Genomic DNA, 26,190 nt, shown 5'->3' on the forward strand with positions numbered 1-26,190 from the left:
TCGGTCCAATCTGTAGAAGTGGCAGGGGTTTAGAAAAATACTGTCTGTGCTCGAATAAATTAAGTATTTTTACTCAATTACTCTACACCCCTGCTCTTGACGTAAACATTAAAGCAGCTCGGCTTTGTTTGATGGCTTGTGGCCATCCATCTTCCTCTTGATCACATTCCAGAGGTTTTCAATGGGGTTCAGGTCTGGAGATTGGGCTGGCCATGACAGGGTCTTGATCCGGTGGTCCTCCAACCACACATTGATTGACCTGTCTGTGTGGCATGGAGCATTGTCCTGCTGGAAAAACCAATCCTCAGAGTTGGGGAACATTGTCAGAGCAGAAGGAAGCAAGTTTTCTTCCAGGATAAACTTGTGTGTGGCTTGATTCATGTGTCCTTTACAAAGACGAATCTGGACGATTCCAGCCTTGCTGAAGCACCCCCAGAGCATCACCGATCCTCCACTTGGTCGTCTAATGGTTAGACGGAGTCCTGGAGAGGCCTACAAGCCACAGTGTCTTGAACCAACTGTGAAATTTGGTGGAGGATTGGTGATGATCTGGGAGTGCTTCAGCAAGGCTGGAATCGGGCAGATTCATCTTTGTGAAGGACGCATGAAAACAATGTGTTTAACTGTGTTTGGGACAAGGGAATCAATTTTTCCATAATTGTTGGGTTGTTGCAGTTTTATTGGGGCAAATTGTCACACACATTTCACAGTGGGTGCGAGACTCTGTGGCTTGTAGGCCCCTTCAGGACTCCGTCTAACCATTAGACAACCAGCTGGAGGTTCGGTGATGATCTGGGGGTGCTTCAGCAAGGCTGAAATCAGGCAGAAACCCTTTGGGAAGGACGCATGAATCAAGCCTTTACACTGGCACAATACAACACAAAAAATTTATAAAATGGCAAAAAAAAGAATCAAAGTAATCATTGCAACGAGTGACAATTTGCCCCAATAAAACTGCAACAACCTGCCCCGACCCAACAATTATGGAAAAATGTATTCCCTTGTCCCAAACACAGTTAAACACATTGTATTCATGCATCCTTCAGAAAGACGATTCTGCTCTCAAACTGGCCATTTAATGCCAGGCTCTCCTTGTGACAACTTACCCCAAACAATCAGTGTGTTCAGTTAAATGCAAACCTTTACCTGCAACAACGCTTTGCTCAAATGCAATTCTTGTAATCACATGATTAAAATGTGAATATCCCATGCTCAACATGTAGGATACACATGAAATAATTGTATTTTATTATTAATATTATTACTGAAATGAGGCTAAGGCTATATGTAAATTTGGCAAAAAAATATTCACATATCTTAAATGATTGCATATTGTATTATAATGCGTGACTGATAGTTTGATATGCCTTCAATTCAAAAATGCATGACAAAATGGTAAAAAACTAGTTCAAATTAACGTAGATATTTCTGAAAGCTTGTATTGCCATTGGTGAATAGAATTGTGACATTTTCAATGCTTTTCAGTTAGAACCTGTTAGTCATAGAACTGCATGTTGGTTTCACTAAAGTGCTGAATAATACTGACATGAGATAGGAACATTTTACTGGTCTGTCTGCCCTGCCCGTTGGACAACTCATGCCAGTACCTGCAATCGGGCGCTGCACCGTGTGCCAGCTCCAAAATAGAATAATGAATTAACTTAATTAAATATTACAGCAAGGATATCGCATAGGCTAAAATATAGGTATACCTGTTCAAGCTTGTTCCATTTAGAAGGTTTAGGACAACATTTTAAGCAATCTTTAGAAGCTTAGCAGATGAATAGTGTCACTGTATTAGGGGTAATTATGGAAATAGGCGGTTTTCCGCATTATCCTTAGGGAAGGTTGGCATAACAGCAGTCAGTAAATAAATAAGCAACAAATCACCTCACCTACGTACAGGTCCTAGTAATGCCACTCATAGCACTGGTACAAATGCACTGAGGCACAACAACAGGAATAAGGAGGAAAGTTTGTCAAACACATCTAGGGGTTGGTCAAAATAGTTATGGTGCTAAGACTGCAAAAGTGTCTAGTGAGCATGTGATCTCTAATGGTCTCTCACTTTCACCAAATTCACTGGGCTGAACGTTCCGAGCTGTTTCCAGAGAGTCTCACCCACTCTCATGCTCTTCCGTGGGATGGGTAACTAGGCAACATCCTCCTCCACCCCACCATTCTGCGTGATGTGCTCTGCATTGCACTGCACTGCTCTGCCTACAGTGACACTCCCGTCCAGCAGATGACGCTCTTTAGCCACAGACTCGGCAGGCCTCAACTTCGGGCAGCAAATACTGTCAGTTGAATGAGTCATCCTTGGTCTGTAACAAGAGCTTTTGATCTGTGCCTCTTGAGACAAGGGCAAGTTGTAGTCAATAAAACCTCCTTTAAAGAGCTGATTGGTGACGTCATTTGCTGGACTCTTCAGGACCCTCATTAGTGTTTTGAACGGCTGAATAATTCTAGTGTCTTCAAAAGAACTGTGAGTAACAATTTATACTGGACTGATTAAACAAGAAAAAGACTCATTCAGATAGCTAATTGCACAGAGTAAAATAGAGAATTACCCCAAGGACACTTCAGAGGCATATGCACACTTGTAAACAAGGTTTTACTGATACTGTAGATGGTATATATACAGCAAATGTAAAGCCACCATTTTAATCATACCTATGGACTTATGGAGTTCAAAATGGGCACCAGTTGGAATATAATAAATACTTGACCACAACATCTGTGCACAGAAACACTGCCCCCAAAAGCCATAGAAATGTGTGTATATATATATATATATATATATATATATATATATATATATATATATATATATATATATATATATATATATATATATATATACCAGTACAACATTCATTTCCCCATAAATGTATGATATACAGAAACTTTTCTTTTAAAATAAAAACATTTAAAATAAAACAAATCTCATCCATTCTTCTTTAATGTCCATTGTCTCTAACTTAATAGCCAACTACTAGATTTAAAAGATATTATGTACAGGTTTCTAAACGAGAAACTCCAAAAAGGCACAATTGTATATACAACATGTACAAAAACATTTAAAAAAAAGGAAGAAAAAAAAAGAAAACTTTCTGGTGCTGACAGAAAAGTACAAAATAAAATAATTGGTCACTGATGATTGCACATACAGTATGTCAGAAATAAATGTGCTTTTAGAGGAGGAAACCTCCTGAAGTGTTTCAGTTTTACAAAGTGACAAAGTTTTACAAAAGAGAGGGAGAGAGAGATTCATAGGCAGAAAGGAAAGTGCTTTTATAGGGACCCTCAGGTAGCTATGACAAGTCTATCCTCATCATCACTGGAGGCTTCATTGTAGTCATCAGTCACTGGTTGTCTGGTGACAGGTTGCCATAGTTTCACTTCAATATCCCCACCTGATATTGCCTTGTGTGGAACACCTGAGCCTTTCTCATTAGTGGATGATGAGGAGGAAGAAGAAAGTTGTTGGGGTGTTTTTGGTGTCTGCACCATAACTGTAGTCTTCTCCACAACATCTGTGTCCACAGATACAGTGCTAGGGCTGCACTGAGAGACTTGATTTACCTCTGTAGATGGCTTTGTGTTTGTAGGAACATCTCTTAAATTGGCAGTTGGAGGACTGGCTGAGGGTGTAGGTGCTTGTGGTGATTCAGCAACCTGTGCTGGTGCAGATGCTACACCCTCAAGACTTTGTGGCTTGTCCTGGGTTGCAGAAAGTGGGCTGAGAGCTGAGAGGGGGTTGAGGGATGGTATGAGGGCCGGCAGGGCAATGTTAACAATCTGCAGGCCAGTGATTTGTGCGGGGGAAGCTGTGCTGCTCTGAGGGGTGGGGCTGGCTGCCAACACCTGTACACCAAGGGTGGCATTTAGTGGCAGACCCCGCTGAGGCACCAGTTGGTTGGAGTTTGCCAGACCCACCATGCTCAAGGTCTCTACAGGCTGCAAGGATGTCTGAGGAGCACCAAGTGTCTGGAGTCCTGCCACTTGGCCTAAAGGGAAACAAGGCAGGACACTACTGACTGGCTCCTGGACTACCAGTGGCTGTGTTGGGGCACCCTCTGGCCGAGGCGAGGTGTTTGGGGCTGGGAGAGGGCTGCTGGACTGCCTGTGGATCACGCTAAGTGCTGGGATGGTTAGCTGGAGTGGTCCGGCCTGAATGGGTACAAATGTAGAGTAGGCAGCCAAACCGGCAGGTACAAGCTGGATGCCACCCACAGGAACCATGCTGTACGGGGAGCGGAGAGGCTGTTGGGAGTGCAAGGGCAAGTGACTGAAGAGGTGAGTAGTGGCCCCTATTCTTGGCTCATGAATTGGACCTGTGTTTGGAAAGTGCAAGGGTCCTTGAAGAGGGTCAGAAGAGGTCTGGGTACCACGGTCAACATTGGCATTGCACTCACTTGTAGGCTGGGAAAAGGTGCTGGATACTCCATCCTGCTAAAGAACAATGTTATGACTACTTTGATCAGCACTGTCAAGCAAAGATTTAAATATTAGACATTTGATCTGTTCCCAAACCTAGTGAGCTGGCTCTGGAGGCAGCAATTTAAGGCATCAGAGGCATGCTTTTGACATGAAGGCTGTTCCTTAAAATAGGTACCTTAATTATGCTGCCTTAAATGATACCCAATTTTGCCCAAATTCTAAGGTAGCGATGTTTGTACCCTTCCCAAGGGAAGACTAGAATGCACTGCACAGAGCTTGGTGGAAATTAAATCGTGGACGAAACAAAAGCAATTTGGATTATAAATATAATTTATCAGGCCCAGCCGGAATCTGCTGACTTTTCATTGATTTTAAGGAAACTCAATTCTGTGAAAGAGTTTAAAACATAGTAAATAGATCTGAAATTACTACAGTCTTATTGTTAGCTGAAAGCATCATGAAATTAGCCAAAATATTTAATAAACAAACATGCAAAGGGTGGGGAATGCGCAGAACATTTATAAATGACAGCTGTATAATCCACTATAAACTTAATACTTTACCCAAAATGTGTAGGTGCACATTGTATACCTATGCCAGGGTTGGCCAACCCTGCTCCTGGAGAGATACCTCCCTGCAGAGTTCAGCTCTGACAGTGCTCCAACACACCTACCTGTAGTTTTTCAAGTACTCCTTAAGACCTTGATTATCTGTTGCAGATGTGTTTGATTGGGGTTAGATCTAAACTCTGCTGTAAGGTAACTCTCCAGGGGCAGAGATGGTAACCCCTGATCTACTGTATGCTCAGAGTATCATGGCTAAAACCTATTTACAATAAGGTTCCATTCTTTAACACGAGTTAATGCATTAGGTATCATGAACTAACTATGAACAAAATATGTTTTACATTAGCAAGACATTTTTTTCCATTTAGCAGACACTTTTATCCAAAGCAACTTACAAAATATGGAAGGATACAATATAAGTGATTCATCCTAAAGAGACAGTAACATGAAAAGTTGAGGACAGAGAGGGAGTCACAGAAGTAGTTGGGAAGGTCCTTCCACTATCGAGGTATAGTGAAGCTGAAAGTCCAGGAAAATGACTGGAGTGTCTCTTTGAGTAAGCATTTATTAACGTTTGTTTATGCTGGTTAATAAAAATAAAATTGCTCTTGTTAGTTCATGTTAGTTCATAGTGCATTAACTAATGTTACCATATACATCTATTGATTTAAAATTGTATTACCCTATGCTGAAATTAACATTCTGTAAAAGTATTGTTCTTTGTTAGTTTATGTTAACAAATGGAACCTTATTGTAAAGTGCAATTGTATCATGTTCCTCTCACATCACCTGTATTAACATCAATTGCAAGTTCAGTCTCCTGTGCACTGCGTATGAGGAGCACATTTCATATGGTGTTTTGCGTGTAGAGCATTACAAATAATGAGGCTCCATTTCAATTAAGATGCTGCCTATAGAAGGCAGCTACCTATGTAGGCAGTCAGGCAGAACACTAGGTTTTGGAACAGATCCCTAATGTTATAAAAGGCAGTCAGCAACTACCAATTCTATTCACCTTTTCATACATTCAAAGCAGCTTTGCTGATGTGCCAGACATGCGAGACTCGAGACATTGGAATGGATATGGGGTTGGGTACTGGTGTGGGGTGAGGTGTACATGTAGCGAGGCAGGGATGCACAACGAAAAAGACAATGACTGGGAGGACATGGGTCTCACCTGGCCGAGCTTGGCACCCTTGCCTGACACTGGGGGACTAGGGGGAACATCAAAGTCTGGGTAGTCGATGGACATCACCCTGCAAGGTGACACTGGGCTCATCATGTGCACAGAGTCAGTGTCAGAGGCGTGGGATACTGAGGCAGGGACAGGGTGGTAAGTGAAAGAGGTGGGACTAGGGCTAGGGCTGGAACAAGAAGCAGAGATTGACATCTGTCTGACCAACGAGATGGGGCTAGTCATAGCCACTGACTCAGTGTCTGAGCTCTGGTAGTCAGAAGCAGTAGGCAGCAGAGGTTGGGGAGCAGAAGTAGGGTTCAGACTGATGGACATCTGGGCCAGCAGAGAGCTGGGAGCCATGTCAGCCTGGTTAGCAGGAAAATGCTGTGGGCTTGCAGAAACAGAAGGTGTTGCAGAGAGGCCAGACTCTGCCTGGCTGTCCTCCTCATCTTCCTCCCCGTCATTGTCTTCATCATCTGGGCCATCGGAATCATCACCATCCGAGTCTTGTCTGTCAGCACTTCCTGCTCTTCCTCGATCACCTATAGCAATAAAAATAAATAAATATGAGAAACACAACAAAATACGAGCAGTAGAATTTACTGTATCCAAAACATTACCATATATTTTGTACTGTATTGGCACTATACCGGCTAGAAACTTTGTACAACAAAAAATGTAAGGACCCGGCGTACTTCATGCGATATCAAAGAACGAATGGGTGTGTGGTAATTTTGAACAAGTCTGGCCAAAACAAAGATGTTTTTGTGTTAGTTCTGGTGGTCTATGACAGCTCACCAGTGTGAATTTTCAGGAAAATGTCGTAGCTGCTTATTGACATTGGTCCAAGTCATGGATAGATGTGACCTGGAGCTCCATCTACTTTGTGGTGACAACTAATTCCATTTATTTTCTTCAGTTGGTCAAGATTAGTCAAAATGAACACACCGACGTGCAGAGTTATTAACTGGTGCAAAACTAGTGCAGACTTACCTATATATACTGTATGTATGATCGTTCGCGTAAAGACATTTTCCAAGACCATGTCTTGCAATTTATTTGTTTAATTAGTCTACAAAAGGAATCAAGTCTACTCAAATACTCTAAGTGACTATTCACACTGTTGTTTGATATGACTGACGCAACCTATGCCATCTAAAGCTGAAAGCCATTCACACATCTGCAAGTAAGATATGCCACAAGATTCTTTTGTCTGTATTCTGCCTATTAACATGCTTTTCTACATCCCTCTTTGCAGTAGTTCCAGTGTCATCACAACTTACAATAACAGTGTAACCAGTGTATATTATAGCCGTGTTTAGCATGTTAGCGCATTAGCGCCATGAATGCTGAATGTAAACATGACAAATTACAGATTATCCTCTGAATATATATTACAACCCCAATTCTGAAAATGTTGGGACAGTATGAAAATTGCTAATAAAAACCAAAAGGACTGATTTGTAAATTATATTCACCTTTTGCTATATTGAAAGCACCACAACCACACATAATATTATGTTTTACCTTGTGAATTTTATTGTTTAAAATGTACAGTAATTTCAAATCAAATGATTGCAACACACTCCACAAATGTTGAGACAGTCGAGTGTTTACCACTGTGAAACATCACCATTTCTTCTAATAACACTTATTAAGCATTTGGGCACGGAAGACACAAGTTTGTTAAGTTTAGAAAGTGAAATTTTCCCCCAATCATCCATTATGTAGCTGCACAATTGTACAGGGTCTTCATTTCTGGATGGTGTGCTAAATAATGCACAACACATTTTCAATTGGAGATGGTCAAGACTGCAGGCAGGCCAATCTAGCACCTGCACTCTCTGCTTACACAGCCATGTACTTGTAATCTGGGCAGTATGTGGTTTGAAGTTGTCCTGCTGGAAAATGCAGGGACGTCCCTGGAAATGATGGTGCTGGATAATAATAATAATAATTCATTATATTTATATAGCGCTTTTCTAGGCACTCAAAGCGCTTTACATAGTATAGGGGGAATCTCCTCAACCACCACCAGTGTGCAGCATCCACCTGGATGATGCGACGGCAGCCATAGTGCGCCAGAACGCCCACCACACACCAGCTATTGGCAGAGAGGAGATGGTAGATTGATGTAGCCAATTCAGGGATGGAGATTAATACAAGGCCATGATAGATGGGGGCCAATGGGGGGAATTTGGCCAGGACACCAGGGTTACACCCCTACTCTTTACGAGAAGCATCCTGGGATTTTTAATGACCACAGAGAGTCAGGACCTCAGTTTAACGTCTCATCCGAAGGACGGTGCCTTTTTACAGTATAGTGTCTCCATCACTATACTGGGGCATTAGGACCCACACAGACCATAGGGTGGGCACCCCCTGCTGGCCTCCCTAATACCACTTCCAGCAGCAACCTTGGTTTTTCCCCAGGAGCTCTCCCATCCAGGTACTGGCCAGGCTCAACCCTGCTTAGCTTTAGTGGGCAACCAGGCAAGAGCTGCAGGGTGATATGGCTGCCGGTAAAAAATATATGTTGCTCCAAAGTTTGTACATATATGTCTGCATTCATGGTGTTCTCACAGATGTGCGAGTTACCCATGCCATGGGCACGGACACACCCATGGCCCATACAGACACTTGCTTTTGGACCTGATGCTGATAACAGCTTGGATGGTCCTTTTCCTCTTTGTCCCAGAGAAAACGACAGCTGTTTTTCAAAAACGATTTGAAATGTGCACAGTTCCACTGTTCTACTTTCCATCTAAGATGAGACCGAGCCTGGAGAAGTCGGCAGCGCTTCTGGACAGTGTTGATGTACGGCTTCTGCTTTACAGAGTAAAGTCTTAACTTGCATCTGTGGATGCAGCGCCAAGTGGTGTGACTAACAAAGGTTTACTAAAGTTATCTCAACCCCATGTTCATGATATTCATTACAGATGAATTATGTTTTTTAATACAGTGATGTCTGAGGGATCAGAGATCACATGCATTCAAAAATGTTTTTTCGTCTTGCCCTTTACGCACCAAGATTTGACCAGATTCCTTGAATCTTTTAACTATATTGTGCACTGTAGAAGGTGAAATGCCCCAAATCCTTCCAATTTGTCTTTGGGGAACATTGCTCTGTTGCTGGATTATTTGCTGAAGCATCTGTTGGCAAATTGACAAGTCTTGAACGTTCCTTGCTCTTGAAGGCTGTTTTTGGAGGCTCCTTATATACTATGACACGATTGCCTCACCTGTTTAACATCTCCTGTTTCACATCACCTTGTTATTTCAACTCGTCAAATTGTTATTAGTCTTAATTGCCCCTATCTCAATTTTTGGAGCATGTTGCAATCATCTGATTTGAAATTATTGTAGATTTTCAAAAAAACAATGCAATTCACAAGGTAAAATATCATATTATGTGAAGTTGTGGTAATTTCAATATAGCAAAGGGTGAATATAATGTACAGATCACTTTAAATCATCACCGAGTGGTTAAAACAGCTTCTTTTATTGATATAGTGTGAATTCTACTCATAGAATGAGACCTGAAGTCATTGATAACACATTTTTAATGTCACATTAGTTAAGGTTTTACATGCAGTATTGTGCTTTCTCATATTTAAATGCTCCTCTAAACGCCTCCCCCAGCAGCATGGCCGGTGTATAAATGTTTGCAAAGACTATGCCGTTGCTCAGCTGTTTCAAACTTCAGTTTGCCACTGAGTGAAGAATGAAGAAGCACTTTGCCGAGAGTATGCCAGGCCTTTAGTCACCATTTAATTTTATTGCATTTTTGTTCTGTAATATAAAAGTGAATCGTGACTGAGGTCAACATTCTGACTAAAACCTTTTGTGTTCAATGCAAGAAAACAAATCCTACAGCTCTGGAATAACATGGAGGTTAAATAAATGACTTTTGAGTACATTAATTTACATTTCTGGGTGAACTATCCCTTTAAGGATGACAGATCCTAAACTTAAAGTTTAGCTAAATAACACTAACACAAGTTGATACAATCTAAAACTAATGTTTTTGTTTTATGCAGCATGATCTTGCCTGAGTTATACCATTTACATCTATATTTATTGCACAAGAATAGATGATAGCTCGGATTAGAAACATCCCTCACATTATATAAGGGAAGACATTATCACCACAAGTGCAGCCTGCGCTTGACAGCTTGTGTGGAACCGTGAGAGGAAAACAAATATGCTCTCAGTAACTAAGTCCAGAGAAAGCTCACAGCTTCTCTCTCTCTTTTGTCTCTTGCTAAAATTAGATGCAGCAATTTCCTTGCAGTAAACGCTGTGTATACCGCCCACATGCACCAAGAGTTAACAAGGAAAAAGACTGCATTTAGAACCTCTTTGCCATTGATCATTATTGCAATAGAACACAGAGACAAAGCACATTTAACGGATGATGCTATTTTTAGTAAACCTATTAATGGACAGGTTGATTCTGTTGTTAAAAACCACAATACATTGGTATAAACAGAACTAAAGTTTCTGCTTTCTTGAGTGGTTTGGTAAAGTGTAGGCCCTCTTTAACTGGGTTCCCCTATTTGATGTTGCGGTCAAGACTAATGTATCTGAAAACATGCATCATGAGAGACTTCTACCTGAGTCTTCTGTATCCTGGTCTTCAATAATGCCAACAGCAACTCCCATCTCCATACACTTCTTGCTATGGGCTTTGGACTTCATGTGCTTGGTAAGGTTCCCTGTGTGGATGAGGGAGAACAAAGAGGTCACCAAGGTGGGAGGCGGACGCAGGACACGGGAGTGGTTTACATAAGCCTGACATGTTCCCAGGCACTATGTAACAGGTGAGTAATTGATATAGAAGTTCTAAAAGGAATGTAGGCTGGTCTGACACTGTGTGCTGTTCTGCAGTGTAGCGTGGGAAGTTCAACTATGATGAATCATACTGGCTTTTTTCAAGCGAACATGCAGTCTTAAAAAAGCAGGTAAGGAAATTTTTTTTACAGAAATAATCATCATGGATGTTTGGAAATTACATAACTGTTCTAAAATCCTGACACATTTCATTAAGAAAATTAAACTTTTGTACATTTTAATTTTGTAACCTTACCTATGCGATTGTATGAGTATATGATGGTAATTATGAACTAAATACTATAGTTATGTTTCTTTCAGTCTCCATTCACTTTCATTGCATCTTTTTTTGCATACAATGAAAGTGAACGGTGACTGAGGCTAACATTCTGCCTAATCCTCCTGTATTGCAATGAAGAAAGAAAATCATTCAAGCTTGGAACACGAGGGTGAGTACATGACAACAAGTCTTTCATTATTTGAGTGAATTATCACACAAAGTTGAACATCAAGAGTGAACATAACATTGGTATTTCTGGATTAAGAAAAAGTTTGTCATTTCGTATATTTTTAACCCCATTACTCAGTTCCTCATTTGTACTTTCAAATCAATGTTCTGGGGACTGAACCCACCTTTAGTCTTGAAGGAAAAGTTGCAGTGCATGCAATGAAATGGACGGATGTCAGAGTGGGTACGAATGTGTTTACGCAGCATGCTAGGTTTCTTGCAGCGGATTCCACACTCCTCACAGATGTATTTTCCTCTTCCGCGCCCCCTAACGTACACATACTCCTCATTTGATTTATAACTGAAAATATACCACAAACAGCACATTAAAACACATTGTTCTATTAAATATTTTGGAACTGGGGGTTAGAAAAATTTGTGTTAAGAATTACAAACCCTCCATCAAAAATCTTCACTCGTTGAGGTTCCGATTTCGATTCTCTGTCTGGCTCATTAATTGTTTGAGTCTCTGGTTTCATTTTGCCACTATTCTCAGTTGGTATAGCTCTTTGCTGAATCAAAACCTGAAACAATTACACAAAATACTTCCTTAAAAACAAATGCATTTAAAAATGTTAGGTGGCAAACAATCAGTCTACCTATTAAAGAAGCATCAGTCATTAGAAAAGCTCTTACTTTTGGCAAGATGTCCTTCAACTTTCCAGAGTAGGTCAAGATGTCAGATTTCAAAGTTGTTGTTTTAGCTTGGGTGTAGTGTATTTTCTTGGATGTCTGTTTTGAGTCAAACAAAGACATCACCACTTTTGTGGGAAGGCCCAGTGGATTGGGATTGTTGGGGTTTACTACCCAAGCAGAGTAGGCAGAGATCCTCTGGTCTGTCTGCTGAATGTGGAGGGATTTCCTCTTCATGAGAAAACACCAGGTAAACGAAGTAGCTGTTTTCAGACTGGGGAAAGACAGTCGATGACTATATCTTGTGTTGACGACTGACACAGAGGAAGCTAACTTTACTTGTCCCTGAAATATTGTAGGCCTAAGAGGAGATTTTGACGGAGACCAACGACATTCATCACGTTTCTCTTGTGGCTTCAGTGATGTATTCTCTGGTATGGTGTAGCTTTGAAGTACAGGTGAAGAACTTTTGGCAGAACCTTGAAAAGACTGTACTGTTGTGGAAGGTGTTATACTCTTCATCTCCTGTTGGTTAATCTCAGGCGATGCTGTCTGAGGGACTTGTGTTTGGGTGTTGTTTCCTGCTTGTGAAGTCTCTGGCAATTGTTCTGGGGCATCTGTCTCAATTGGGCTGTCTACCGGCTCTGTGGTGCAGACCTGTCTGACCAGCATTAATTTCCGCTGCCTGGTAATTTCTGACATCTTTGAATTTAAGTAGTTTAGAGATCTACCATCAGTGAGACATGCAGCACCATGCTCATCTTTAGCCCGTTTCTGTGTCTTTTCCATAGCAATATCCAGGCTGTTGGCAGGGGAGAGCATCCGCTTACTTGAGGCAGTGGCCTCTTGTGGGCATAGATTTACAGAAGCCAGTTTTTGAGTGCAATGTAGTGAACCAAGGGATAGTATGCTCTGCTCAGCAGTTTGAATTTGGTCAGAGGTATTGTTCTTCATCTGGACAGCAAAAGACCCAGGTTGCCTGTGAGTTTGTATGCCTGGTCCAATCTTTGACTCACTGTTCACAAAATGCATTTTGGGGAAACTGACCTTAGAAGCCACAGATGTAGGTGCTAACGTGTGCTCATGGGTGATAAGGATCTGTGGGACAGGTGTAGAAACTGGTGTAATTTGAGAGGCTGTATCACCTTGTGAACCAACTGGCAGTACAGTTGGGGGCTTATTAATTACAGTGTGATAACCCGGTTGTGCTACATATACATTTTGCATGCAATCATTTGACTGTGAGACCTTAATTTCATTAGCAACTGGTATTGTAGTCACAGGCAAAGTAATCTGTGTGCCTTGCACACCTGCTAAAGTATATGTTTGGCCTGTTTTCAGTACTGAGCAATGCAGTTGATATTTAGGGACAAAGCTTTTCTTGCTGTTCTCATCAGAACTCTTTTGAATGTCTTTCTGGTCAGCCACCATATGGACCACAGGTTGTACCTGGCATGCCGCAACCCTTGAGGTCTGATGCCATGGATGCGGAAGGCCATATACTTGGGGTTGTTTGATCTGGCTTCCAAGGTTGATGCTTTGGACAATTTGATCATTTTTCTGTACTGAGGCCTCTCCAGAATGCAGGATAAAAGACTGAACACGTGTTGACGTATTCACATTTATTGTTTTAGGTTGGGACCCAGAAGATTCATTGATAAAGGGGCCTCTTTGAATGGAGACAGTCTGTTTTCCAGCCAGTTGAGGGTCTGGTGCAATCTTTAAGGACATCTGACGTACCAGAGGCCCTCTTCTTCTTTCAATGAGAGGCACCTGGGTAGCTGGAGGACATTGTGTAGTTTTTGGCATGGTCATCTGCATTATTGGTGATAGAGGCCTGCTAGGTGACATGCTGCTGTAGTCAAATGATTTGCTACGGTAATCACAAGAAATTTCCACTGATGGCTGAGTGCAACTGACCTGTTCAGAGGTAGCTCGTCTCATCATGCCTGGCACTCCAAGAGTGTTGTTTGCTACAGGGAGTCCTTGAACCTCTGGTGGCTTCCCAATACTCTCTGACCTGGATGGACTATCTGATCTAGGTGGATCATCTCTGTCAAAAGAGGCTGAAATACTAGAGCACCTTGACAAGCTACTGTCTCTACTGAGGCTACGAGAGAGACTTGACTCAAAGCTAGATTCACCAGAGGAGTGTTCCATTTGAGCAAGTCTTATGCGCTTCTTTTTTGGGGGCAGTTTCTCTGTTGGAAGCTTAGACAAGCTCTCACTCCTCTGAGGCCAGTTGAAGTTTTCTATAGGTTTCTCTGATGGTTCTACAACTTGACTTTCATGATCTCTGTCGGGCTCCTCTGTTACTAAGATTTCAGGGACTTGAATGTTGTTCTGGCGCACAAGTCGCGATTGCTGTGCAGGTGTGCAACTATGACTTGCACTTGCAAATGTTTGCTTACCATGATGCTCCATTCCTTGGCTGGAACATTTTGGTGTTGACATTCTATCATGGTAACTTTGTGAAGATAAACTCCCTGCAGCCTCTGTGTGAACTTTTGTAGAGCTCTTTACTTCCTTTTCCCCATGATCTACTGGAGATGATCTGTCAATAGACTCCAATGTTTCAAAAGAATTTGGTCGGCTGAGTGAGTTGGTATGTCGAATGACTGAAGTTCCACTTCCTTGTCTCTGGAGGTCTCCTCGTTCTTTATTTGGTGTACTTATCTGAGCCTCTCGTATTGGAGATAGTCTTGACTCTTGTGGTTCAGCAACTCTTCCTATGATTTGTATTTGACCTATAATAGCAGAGTTACTTATAGACTGGGTTTGATGGGTATATGGTCGCCCTAATGAACTTGTAGATATTTGGCAAGAGTCAAAACTTCTTGAACATGGAGGAGTGATTTCAGTTGGAGATTGGTCATCATCATCTCCAACACTTTTAATTTTTCTTCTTTTTCTTACCATTACTGGTTGCTCTACAATGCCTGGAATTATAGCATTTCTGTTCAACAGCGGCTGCTGAATGCCACGCCCAAACACTTCTGGTTCAATCTCTCTGGCATGCATAGGCTTGTTCTTTGGACCATGCAGTTCAGAACAATAAAACTTCTTGTGATTTTCAAAGTTTTCCAGTTTTCTGTAGCGGTTGCGGCAGGTTTCACATTCGTACATTGTCCCTTTGCTCTGTTGGGGTTTTCGGCTTCTTTCAGTAGCATGCTCAAAGGACTTACTTCGCAGCTCATGTGTAATACTTGGTCCATGATGACTCTCATCCATGGAATGAACAGAAATGAGAATGCGACCATCATTTGTGGATAAATCCTCAACTGCAATCTGCCTGACTAATGTACGAGGATTAGGAGTAGAAGGAGCTGAAGAGAACACGTCATCATTTAGTGAGCTAATCTTGTCATCAAATGAATGACAAATTCTTAATGGGTGGGGCTGAGGTGTTACATTGGGGAAAAGAGCTGACTGACCAGGTGTTGTAGGCATTGAATTACTTCTTGTAAGGGGTAAAGAGTCCATAGCTGGATACTGAGGCGGTACAGAAAGGAGAAAAACTGGCTTGGATTTGTCTGTAGGTGTGAAAGGAGATTTTGGTATGTCGGAGTTGGAACTTGATCTTCTTACTGGTGGTTTTAGATCAAACTGAAAAGAGTCTTTAAATATGTAAGATTTAGGGGAATCAATGCTACCCCTCCGGGATAGGGAAGTCCGTCTGGGTTTGACACTGTCTAGTTGCTTGTCATCTACAACAGCTTCGTTGTCTGAGATCAGCTTTGAGATACGCTCCTCAAGAGACAAAGCTTTGGCTTCCAATGGAGGACGCATTTGTCTTGGGGAAAATTGAGGCTTCTCAACAGGAGCTACATGCATGACAGTTTCCATGATTGGGGAAGGAGGAACTTGTGGAGTTTTTGTAATGTCAGTTTCTGCTGGTGGGGTTACCTTAACAAAAGGACTCGGGGGACTCATCGCTTGATCTGCACTCTCAGAACGTGAAAAGTAGCCAGAGTCAGTGCTTCCGAGACTCCGAGGACTAAGCAGACACTTGCCTTGTGGCTGTTGAGAGTAATCAGTTGCTTGTTGCCTCTGTAGCTGGGCATGGCTGCCTCCGAGAGATGATTTACAATGCTGATCCTCATCTTCACTAACTGAGTCTTGTAGGGTACTTGTGCAATCTACTTCTTTCAGTGAGGATAGAACCATTACACTGGACCTTAGGTTTGCTGGCAGGAAATCCCTTTGCCTCTGGGCTGTGGCATGTTCAGGTGCAGAATCTATCACTCTAGGGCTGTCTGCCCGCAATGGAGAAACATTAACTGGGTGGACAACCACTTTAGGGAGAGCAGCAGTGACTTTAGGCTCACATCCCCTCTGAGTGGCAAATGGTTTCAGAGTTTCAAACACCACCAAATGCTCAGACTCCCCTTGGCTGCCTGGTACCATGCCTGCACTCTGTAAACTGCTCTCAGATAAAGCTGTTAGGCTGCTCTGTGAAGATTCTGGGTCTAAGTCAGCTGTGCTTCCCTCCTCATCACTGTCTCCACTGTCCTCTGCATCAGAATGTGTGGCGAGGCCTTTGTCAGACTCTTGAGAGAGAGATCCACTTCCGGAATCTTTCACAAGACCTAATTTGATGGCATGTGCGTGAGACTTCTTATGTTTGTATAAGTTGCTCTTTGTCTTAAATGAAAAGCCACATGTAACACATGGGTATGGTCTTTCTCCTGTGTGGGACCGTATGTGTTTTAGAAGCACACTTGGCTTGGCACAAGCTCTTTTGCAGTATTCACAGACATACTTGCCTTGCTTTTTCGGTTTTTGCTCTTTAGCTGAGATATCTGGAACCTGACTCATGCCGAAGTTTACAACAGTTGTCATCTGAACAGGGTTGAAACCTGGTGTGACAGGGACTTGAATTGAATTAGGAACTGTGGCTGACAGAGACTGACATGTTTGTACAACAGGAGGCTGGCTTTGAGGTAAACCAGTAGAACCAGAAGGAACAGGTCCATGACTCAAGGTAAATGAAGGGCCAAGACTGTAGCTTTTCTGGAATCCTGGTTTGTCCTGCTGATGATGTCCTGACATGTTAATATACTGCTGCATTGTGTGTTGACCTGTTGATGCAACACTGCTGTAGAACTGTTGTTTTGCTGTGCTGAATGGCGGCAAAATTGCAGATTTTGACTGGACATTATAATTTACAGCAGGCATAGCCACAGCATAGTCAGAATAAGTGACAGGAATGGAAACTGATTTTCCAAGATATCCTATTGGACTACTGTTCTTCCTTTCCGCCAGTGTGTTGAAATCTGGTTCCATTGCCTTGAGCAGTACCTCAAGTGGAGCACTTGTGTGAGAGGGAGATGAGTTGTTGCTGCCTTTGGCACACCGGTTTTCTGTCAGAGCAAGTCCTTCAACACAAGGTTGCTCTGTTTTATGGCTGAGTGCCTGCAGCTCTGAGATGGGTGACTCCTTGTGCTCCACTTTTACTTCTCCAGATTCTGATGCCTCCTGTGGTACATCTCCAGCATCTTGAGGTTCAGGTAAACCATGTGATGGACTGCTGGAGAAAGAAGAAGAGGGTGTGGCTTTCTTGGATGAAGTGGAGATGTTTGTAGAAATGGGTTTCTGGGTCTGTGATTGTTTCTTGATGGGAGATTTTGGTATTTTCTTTAGCTGGTTTTTCCTCTTCAGTCCTTTGATCCCTTTGGAATTTCTGCCCGTACTTTCATTGAGATCTGCAGGAAAAAGTAACAACTTGTTATTTACAATCCGAACTACATTGAAGCTTAGTATTTCCAGAACATCTTGTTCCTTTTGATATATTGGTAACACTACAATAAGGTTCCATTTGTTAAAATTAGTTAACAACATTAGTTAACATGAAATGACAATGAACAATACTTTTATTGCATTTAATAATCTTAGTTAATGTTAGTTTCAAAATATAGTAATACATTTTTTAAATCAATAGATGTATATGGTAACATTAGTTAATACACTATGAACTAACATGAACTAACAATGAACAATTTTATTTTTATCAACTAAAATTAACAAGCTTGTTAAAGATTAATAAATGCTGTAAAAATATCTTGTTCATTGTTAGTTCATGATACCTAATGCATTGACTACTGTTAATGAATGCAACCTTATTGCTAAGTGTTACCGATATATTTATATTCTGATAAGAGAATTTTATATAGAGACGATCTATATGAATTTAAAACTATATTTATTATAAAACTATATAAATATGACATTTTATGACGTAACCACAAGGTTACTGGCATAAAATCCATCAAAAATATTTATAAATAAACAAACAATCATTCAAGCTTAAATATTACAAGGTTTCAAATGAAATGTAACCCAAATTATAATAAACTATGTCCTAAATTAAAATGATCCTTGCATATATTTCCAACAAACAACAGTATGCATTTTTCTGCCATTATTTTCCCCTCCTTTTAAGCAGAATATTGTTCATCATGCAAATATTTTGAGCAAAACCAAACAAACCAGAATCAAAAATAAATGACACATTCCACAACAACTTTACCATCCCCATAAACAACTTTTAACGCAACAAACTATCAAAATTCTGCAAAAAATAATACACTGACACATCACTGAACTGACCAACTGAAACCTACCTAGACATCAGAGTTTGATGCATTTTAGCGTGGACAAAATGCTTCATGTTAGAATGAAATGATCCTCTTAGCAAAACCTTTAAGCTGTACCAATGCCTCTGACAGCCAGCACATAGACGAGACTGTTTTGGAATCTAGAAGATCTCCCGAGCTGCTACTGAGGCCCACGCATTTTTATGTACAAAATTCGCTCTCTGTTTCTCAACCTTCTGTCACCATCTCTCCCTCTCTTTCTCCAAACCCTCCCTTTCTTATTCTTCCTACAGCTCATTCACCACTGCAACTGTTCGTTAGGATGAGCCTTACCTTGTTGTATTCAGCTACAATCTTACAATCCATTGGCAGAAAAATGGTAACAAATGAATAAAATAAAAAAAGTTATGTGTTGGTGTTTACATGGATGAATGAGCTTGTGGTAATTAATTCAAGAACTGTTTGTAGCTCTTTCATTACAATGACAGTTCATATTGACCATATCTGTCAAGCTCTAAAAAGGACAAAAAGGCACTAAAAAAGTAGTCCAAATGAATAATGCACTATTTGCAAAGCCTTTTAAAGCCATACAAAAGCTTTTTGAGAGGAACAAACGACAATTTACGGATTTTATGAATGCAAGTCATATGGACTACTTTTATTAAACTTTCATGGTGTTATTTGTCCTTTTTGGATCTTGACAGATATGGTCAACATGAATTGTTGAATGAAATCATTTGATAAAAATCTCCACTTTTCTCCAATTTTCACTATTTCTCCTCTGGAAAAATAAAAGCATACAGCTCTGGAGCAACATGTGAATGAGTAAATAACATAATTTTTATTTTTGCCTGTATCTTTAAATCTGTGCCTTATTAAAAGTGGTCCACATACTCAATATATGAGGGAAATAATACCTGAGCACCCAAGTCAACATCTGGCAGAAATAAAATCACTCAATATTGTGGAGGAAACCTGCCATGGAGTGGACACAACTGCAACTTGTTCACAATTACGCATAGATGGGCAAAGTTTACCACATTTGCTGTGTTTGGACTCCCTGTGGTCTTAAAGCTACACTGAAGGTTCTTTGTGTGTCTGACGCCAAATGGTTACAAAACATGTAACCAAGCCCGAACATCTGTGGCAACCCTGCACTTATTAGGGCTTCCCTTCCTTACTTTGCTTGGCACTGGTTGCTGGAGAGAAGTTGTTAGCAAAAGATCAACACAGTCATCATTTCCTTGATGCCAAAGGAATTTCCCAGAAATGAAAAAGGCCTGTTATGATTTCACCAAGACTTCAATTTAACTTTATGTTTGAAGTTTGTCACTTAAATACGGAGATTAACAGATAAACTTCCTGACGAGTTTCTAGAGAAATGAGCAAGAGGATATTAGGACATCCAAGCTCTGAGCTAATTAACTGCCATTAACGGATTCAGGAATTAAGACGGACATGACCGGTGACATCATTGCCTTTTGTATTTTGAGAAGGGGTTGATTGATGTATTCTTGGTTGGGTTCTGGTAGCCTTTCCCAACATGAATGCAGTGAAAAATCGGGTCACACTAGCAGAATTAATTATCTTTCGAAGGGTTGGTTTCAATGGATTATTACCATTTGGTGATAGTTAGGTGAAAATACCACAGTACTTTGGTACATGGTTGACTCTCTTCCTTAACACGTGTTTAAATCAACATCAAGTTTTAAGGTAATAATTAATAACGAAATGCAATGTAATGACTGGTCACAATTTCTCTGATGTTTTTCCTCTCTTAAATCACTGTTTTGTGTTCACTAGTTCATTTTAATGGTCCTGCTGTGTTTCAAATGAATTTCTAAAAGTACAAATATTCCATTTAGTCTCTCAATTAATATGAGGTCATAAAAGCTGCATGCATTGCAATTATAAAATAATTAGCAGAATGCTGTTAAAAATAGTTTTAGATGGAGTGTAGCACGTCACATAGCAGGACCCAAAAGTATTTAATGTTAACTACCCAAACACCATGGTGCTGAATCCATGTACCATGGTGTTTGCATTGTACACCAAGGTATGTCAAGTAATTCCATGGTATTATAATTGCATATAGTCCCAAATATGATGGTATTACCATGGCACCAAAAAACTGTTTGGCACTCAAATAAACAAAGTCTGCAATAGCTAATTCACTTTTTTCCTTTACATAATCTAACACAGAATCTTTCCATTTTTCCAGCCTATTATGCAACATCTGTGCTATTTTTCTATGTATGCTGGTTAAACATGGACCATGGTTGTTAAATGAATGTGCCTGTGTTTTTGCGGATAAACTCAAGACTTGTTAACTGCTGTTGGTATACAGTGTGGCAGGTTTAATTACACAGTGGGAGCTTAGCAGTACTGTTCTTGTGGCCACAGGTTTAAGGCGGCAGAGGTGCCATAACCTCCGGGAGCCCTTAGGACACCCAACATACCCTCAGAAATGGCAAAATACGGGTTTGGACTGACATAAGATTAAGTACATGAAGAAATAATTTTTTTTCATCTTAAACAGGCAAGAAGGTCAGATAAGTGACTCAAAACCAAGCCTTTTCATTCCAACTGTGCTGGATCCAAAACTCAAGACCGAAAAAAAGCTGCTATTTTGAAAATGCGAGCATCGTAATGAACAGATTCAACTGTCGCACAAAGACACCAATCAATTGCTCATTAAAGCCACAGATGCGCTCATACCCCTTTAGATCGAGAGAGAGAAATGTTCTGGTACAGAGATGGAGGACGAGGGATACACTTCCTGTGGACGCAGTATTTGAAAGGAACAGTGGTAGAAGCTTTATTTTGAAACGATTAATCACACCTTTATGTGCAGTTTTGGGGTCTTTAAGTTCCTTCTGTGCCTCCTCTATTTTATCTGAAACAAAGAGAGAGAGAATTTTATTTTAGACACAATATCATTTAATACAAATATGCAAAATAATGAAAGAATATAGCCTCAAAAAGTAAGTATTTACAAGATGAAATAAGAAATAAGAGTAAAAATCAAACAAACTATATATTACAATTACTAGGGATGCATATCATCAACCTCATTTGTATCAGTGTGCTAGATTAATGTGCTTTTTAAATGTATTTTCAACTTGCCAATTTGTCTAAAAAACGCAGCGCTCCTGCGTAAGACACTGAAAAAACAGTGCGATGTCGCAATAGTCAAATATGTCCGCCTAGTGCAGGTTTACATAGAAAAACAATTGAGTATAGCGCATAAAGATGCCAAAACTGAATTTATTATTCAATAAATAAATAAATGTACATGAAATATAGATTTGAGTTTACATTAGTTTATATTATGAGAATAAAGAAACCAAAGATTAGGAAATCATCAGTAAATTATAGTTGTAATATATTGTGAACTGTCATTGTGCAAAAACTGACCAATCAGAATCAAGAATTCTTAAATAGAATGCCATGTAATAATGTAATTAAAAATGTATAATCAGAGTATTCTTGGGCCAACACACACACACACACACACACACACACACACACGGGAGGAGATGAATGCCCATAGAACACACTGGCGTGGTGAGTTTCGACCACAAAACCCCACAAAGTATGAGTACACACTGGTTTGCTTTGAAAACAAAAGCCTCACTGTATGGCGAAAACCATAACAAACGTCGGAAAGAATCCTCGCTCGCTACAGACCAGTGAAACTCACGGCAACTGTTTGTCACAGACTGGATCAGTGTAACGGAAATTAATAGTGAGAATGGACTGCAGTCTTTTACTGGGTGGAGTTGCAAAAGAGAGGGGGGCTCCCAGTGACCCAGGTCATTTCATGTTATGTCATTATGAGCGGGATGAAGGCACACCCTTGATTAACCCATCCAATCGCTCCCACCCCTGCCTCTCTTTCTCTTTCTCTCTCTGCAAACTCAATGTTATATAACCCTCTTACCAAGTTCTCTTCAACCCACATCCAGCATCACTCACCAATCAAGGCCTGATGGAAACACAGTAACTGGGACAAACAGACATGTGTAATACACTACAATAAACGTGCAAGATAAACTGATATATGGAGCTCAAAAGTGCCCGCACACTTTTTCAGCCATCTTGGGCTCAAAAGTATTTTTCCAAAAGGGATTTCATAAAAAGCTTTCTAAGCCATGAGCCAAACTAACCAGCTCCGACAAACTGGATTTGAAGCAAAAGAATGTGAAAATCAGACAAAATAAACAAAGGCTGTAATCGAATGAAAAACGATGACAAAATATAAAACCATTGATTTCAAGTTGTTGATTATAGTAGGCCTATATAAACAACACATTTTAATTTTATGGCAATAATCAAATGTGCCGCACAAGCCCTCAAAAGTGAAGCAAAAACGTCTCGATCGCCCCGGTGGCTGGTCCTAGTAGGTCATAAACCCCGCCTCCCCATGTTATTCAACGGGACGTGAGACCAACTAAACAATTAAATTACACTTCACATATCTTTTTTCCAAAGATAGAAACGACAGTAAATGACAGAAACTATCACGTTGATGTCATTTCAAGTGTTTGTTTTCAAAATAAGTTTGTTTTTTGTTATTTGATGCTATAAAAACGTTGCTGTGACATCATGATTGACAGCTGTGATTGACAGGTTCTCTGAACGAAGTAGTCACTGAAGCACCAACAGACTTTTTTTCGGGATCTTCGGAGGACTGAGGAGATTGGAGCTTTAAATTCAATATCTATATTTCTATAATTAATTATTTCACACCGTCATAAGTGCAGGGGCGTGTGCTTGCGATTGATTCAGCGAGAGTGAGGGCGGGGCCTTGATTTCGCAGCTTTACTTCCTGCTCACTACTGCGCAGGTCTGGTCCCGAAATTGCAACTGCGCAGACTCAAGTCCCAAGATGTCAGCGCCATATCGGGACACTGGCGGCTTCAGTTCTCACCAATGGAAAAGAGCGAAGGGGCGTCGTCCATCTTTTTTTACAGTCTATGGCAATAATATTCATGGGTCTGCAAATATACATGTAGTTTGAGAATTTAGGGGGACTGATTCACAGTGCGTCATGGATGTGGGCGGTCGCTGCAGAGCACTTTTTGCACGCTTTGTTTGCCAGGCGTTGTGAGGTTCTTCACCATATATTCCACTAGTAAACATTAAATAAAAAGATGAAACAGCACAGACTGCAGGCTTCAACAGAAGCATAAACCATTCATTCACAATCACAGTAGGTTTATCTTTAAAATATAATGGTTATTGTTAATTATCTATTCAATTATGTAAAAACCAGACTTTTCTGTTCTATTAATCATAGACATGTTGCTGCTGAATGCCAACTCAAAACTCCTTTCAAAATAACAAACATCTTTCAACGATTTAAAGCCACAAACCTGGCAGACTTTGGCAATTATCTTCCTCTCAACCTCTCAAAATATATACCTGGTAGCTTTTAAATATTATTTTGTTTTTGCACGGACTGATATAAAGCTGTGCTCCCAGACCGCTGGAAGTTGCTATGCGGTCGGGCAAACCGATTGGAGCTTGTGATTTTATATGCAATATGTATCATACGATCAGTGAATGGACGGTGGGTCCATGGGTGTGTTGCCTGAGGCTGAAACTAGTGGCCAATTAACAGTACAAAATTCCCTGTTGGAGGTTTCCTCACCATTTTGTCAAGACCCTTTATATAAAGCATCAAAGAAGCGGATAGGTCATCTGAAACCGGTTAGATAGAGAGGGAGAGAGAGAATGGAGAAGGGCATTGGCCAAGGTCTTGCACTTGTTCCATATCTCCAGAGAGCTAATCTAAACCCTAAGAATGGAAACTCTTCTCATTCCTGCCCTAGCCTCTTCCATTTCATCACTCTTCACTTGTTCTGCTGCTTCTAAACCACCTCAAGCTGCACTGCATCACACTCATCACCAATTATAACACCATCACATTCTTCACCATCATCTGGGGATTTCTGTACGCTGAGTCACTACGGCCGTTTATAGGCTTGAACCGCTTGGGCCTCGGTCTAACCACACATCCAGAATTAGTCTTCCTACTCGCACCGTTCGGAGTAATCAATGGGGTATATTGATGCTAGGGATCAGATGACAACCATTGCTTAATGAACTGCAAATAGAACACCCCTACACCAACCCTGTCTCTGGTACTGTCCTACAATTGCTTGATGGCATTGGCACTCTTTGAATAAAAACTAAATATTTCTGGTTGAACTAAAGCTTGGTTGAGTGCAGTAGGGTTTGTTTTAGGACAAAGAAACATCAAAATGGCCTCAAAAAATGCAAGCCTGTTGTTGACGTTCTGAAGTTTAGCAGAGTGGCCTCTTTGCATAGGAAAATAATTTCCAAAATGAATAATGCTGGGTTTCTGTCCTACCAATGAGATTAACCAACACGATCAATCGAGAAATTGACATGCTAAATGCACGCAAGGGCGTAGCAGCCATGGGGACACGTCCCCCGCACTCTTTAAAAAAGGTGATTCTGTCCCCCACACTTTCCAAGCTATTCCCATACCGAGTCAAAATGGTAGATTTGGATTAGGGCCTGGCGATATGGCAAAACAAATAAATCTTGACTTTTATCAAACTTATGTAAGATTATCGAATTGATTTGTTTCTGCTATTAAATGTACTCCAACATGATTCAAATGGCAACCTGGTTAGAGAAATCAAAGATCTTTTAATTATAGGAAACAAAGGAAGCAAGAAAAATGTACAAAAGGCACCACAGGGGGAAGTTGTCAACAGAGTGGAAATGTTAAATAAATTAAAATCGAATAAACCCAGATGTTCAGAAATAATAGAGTAAGAAAACTGTTAAATAATTCTTAGCCAGTGTAGACATTCATTTGATCTAAACCAAGTCTATCTTGAAAGTTATTTAGAAATCAATATCTATAAATTATCAAGTTTATCTAGAAAATACTCAAACAATTTGTGTGTATATTCATAACCCCCTGCATATATAGACGTGCCCTCTAGCGGTTCACGCTGCAATATGAAATAATTTATCATTACAATTCAAAAGCGTAATAGTTAGCGATCTATCTGAATCATCGTGGTAAAAGGAGTGGTGGATGTTGATTCTCCCATATATATTCTCTCCATGATGTGAAATGAAGCGCCCGTAACGGTCACGTAACTAATGGTTTTTTATGGGTAAAAATGTAAAGAAAGGCGACCGTTCATCAACAAGAGCACGCCGAGGCCATTTATGGGCATATATACCTGCATGTGGACGAAGCTGAGCTAAAAATCACACTGTGAACAATTGTACTAGTAATATTACAGTCTTTTATATCAGTCTCCGTGTTGTTAACTTGTCACGTTCATTTGGAGCGCGCCACACACGTGCAGCTGATCAGATCGGGAGCGGCATTAAGACAAGCGCTATGAATCCTTTTTCAATTCCTTTTTCAGACTTTGGTGG

At 40.6% G+C, this 26,190-nt stretch overlaps 1 protein-coding gene across 6 annotated transcripts in view; it reads right to left on the reverse strand.

The window, feature by feature from the left end:
* Positions 1-2,868: 2,868 nt before the first annotated feature.
* Positions 2,869-26,190, reverse strand: part of LOC127619641 (zinc finger protein 40-like) — a 94,402-nt gene continuing 71,080 nt past the window's right edge. For 3 of the 6 annotated variants that reach the window (XM_052092575.1, XM_052092578.1, XM_052092577.1), the window contains 7 exons: positions 21,599-21,652; positions 12,164-17,865; positions 11,924-12,051; positions 11,653-11,828; positions 10,803-10,904; positions 6,187-6,728; positions 2,869-4,455 (listed from right to left, as the gene is read on the reverse strand). In XM_052092575.1, the coding sequence (XP_051948535.1) occupies positions 3,307-4,455; positions 6,187-6,728; positions 10,803-10,904; positions 11,653-11,828; positions 11,924-12,051; positions 12,164-17,865; positions 21,599-21,652 (7,853 nt within the window). In that variant the 3' untranslated portion in view covers positions 2,869-3,306. Of the gene's footprint in view, positions 4,456-6,024; positions 6,729-10,802; positions 10,905-11,652; positions 11,829-11,923; positions 12,052-12,163; positions 17,866-21,598; positions 21,653-26,190 lie in introns of all 6 variants that reach the window. The other 3 variants (XM_052092576.1, XM_052092580.1, XM_052092579.1) reach the window with 3 other exon arrangements.

Source organism: Xyrauchen texanus, chromosome 26, assembly GCF_025860055.1.
Source record: "Xyrauchen texanus isolate HMW12.3.18 chromosome 26, RBS_HiC_50CHRs, whole genome shotgun sequence".
NCBI lineage: Eukaryota > Metazoa > Chordata > Actinopteri > Cypriniformes > Catostomidae > Xyrauchen > Xyrauchen texanus.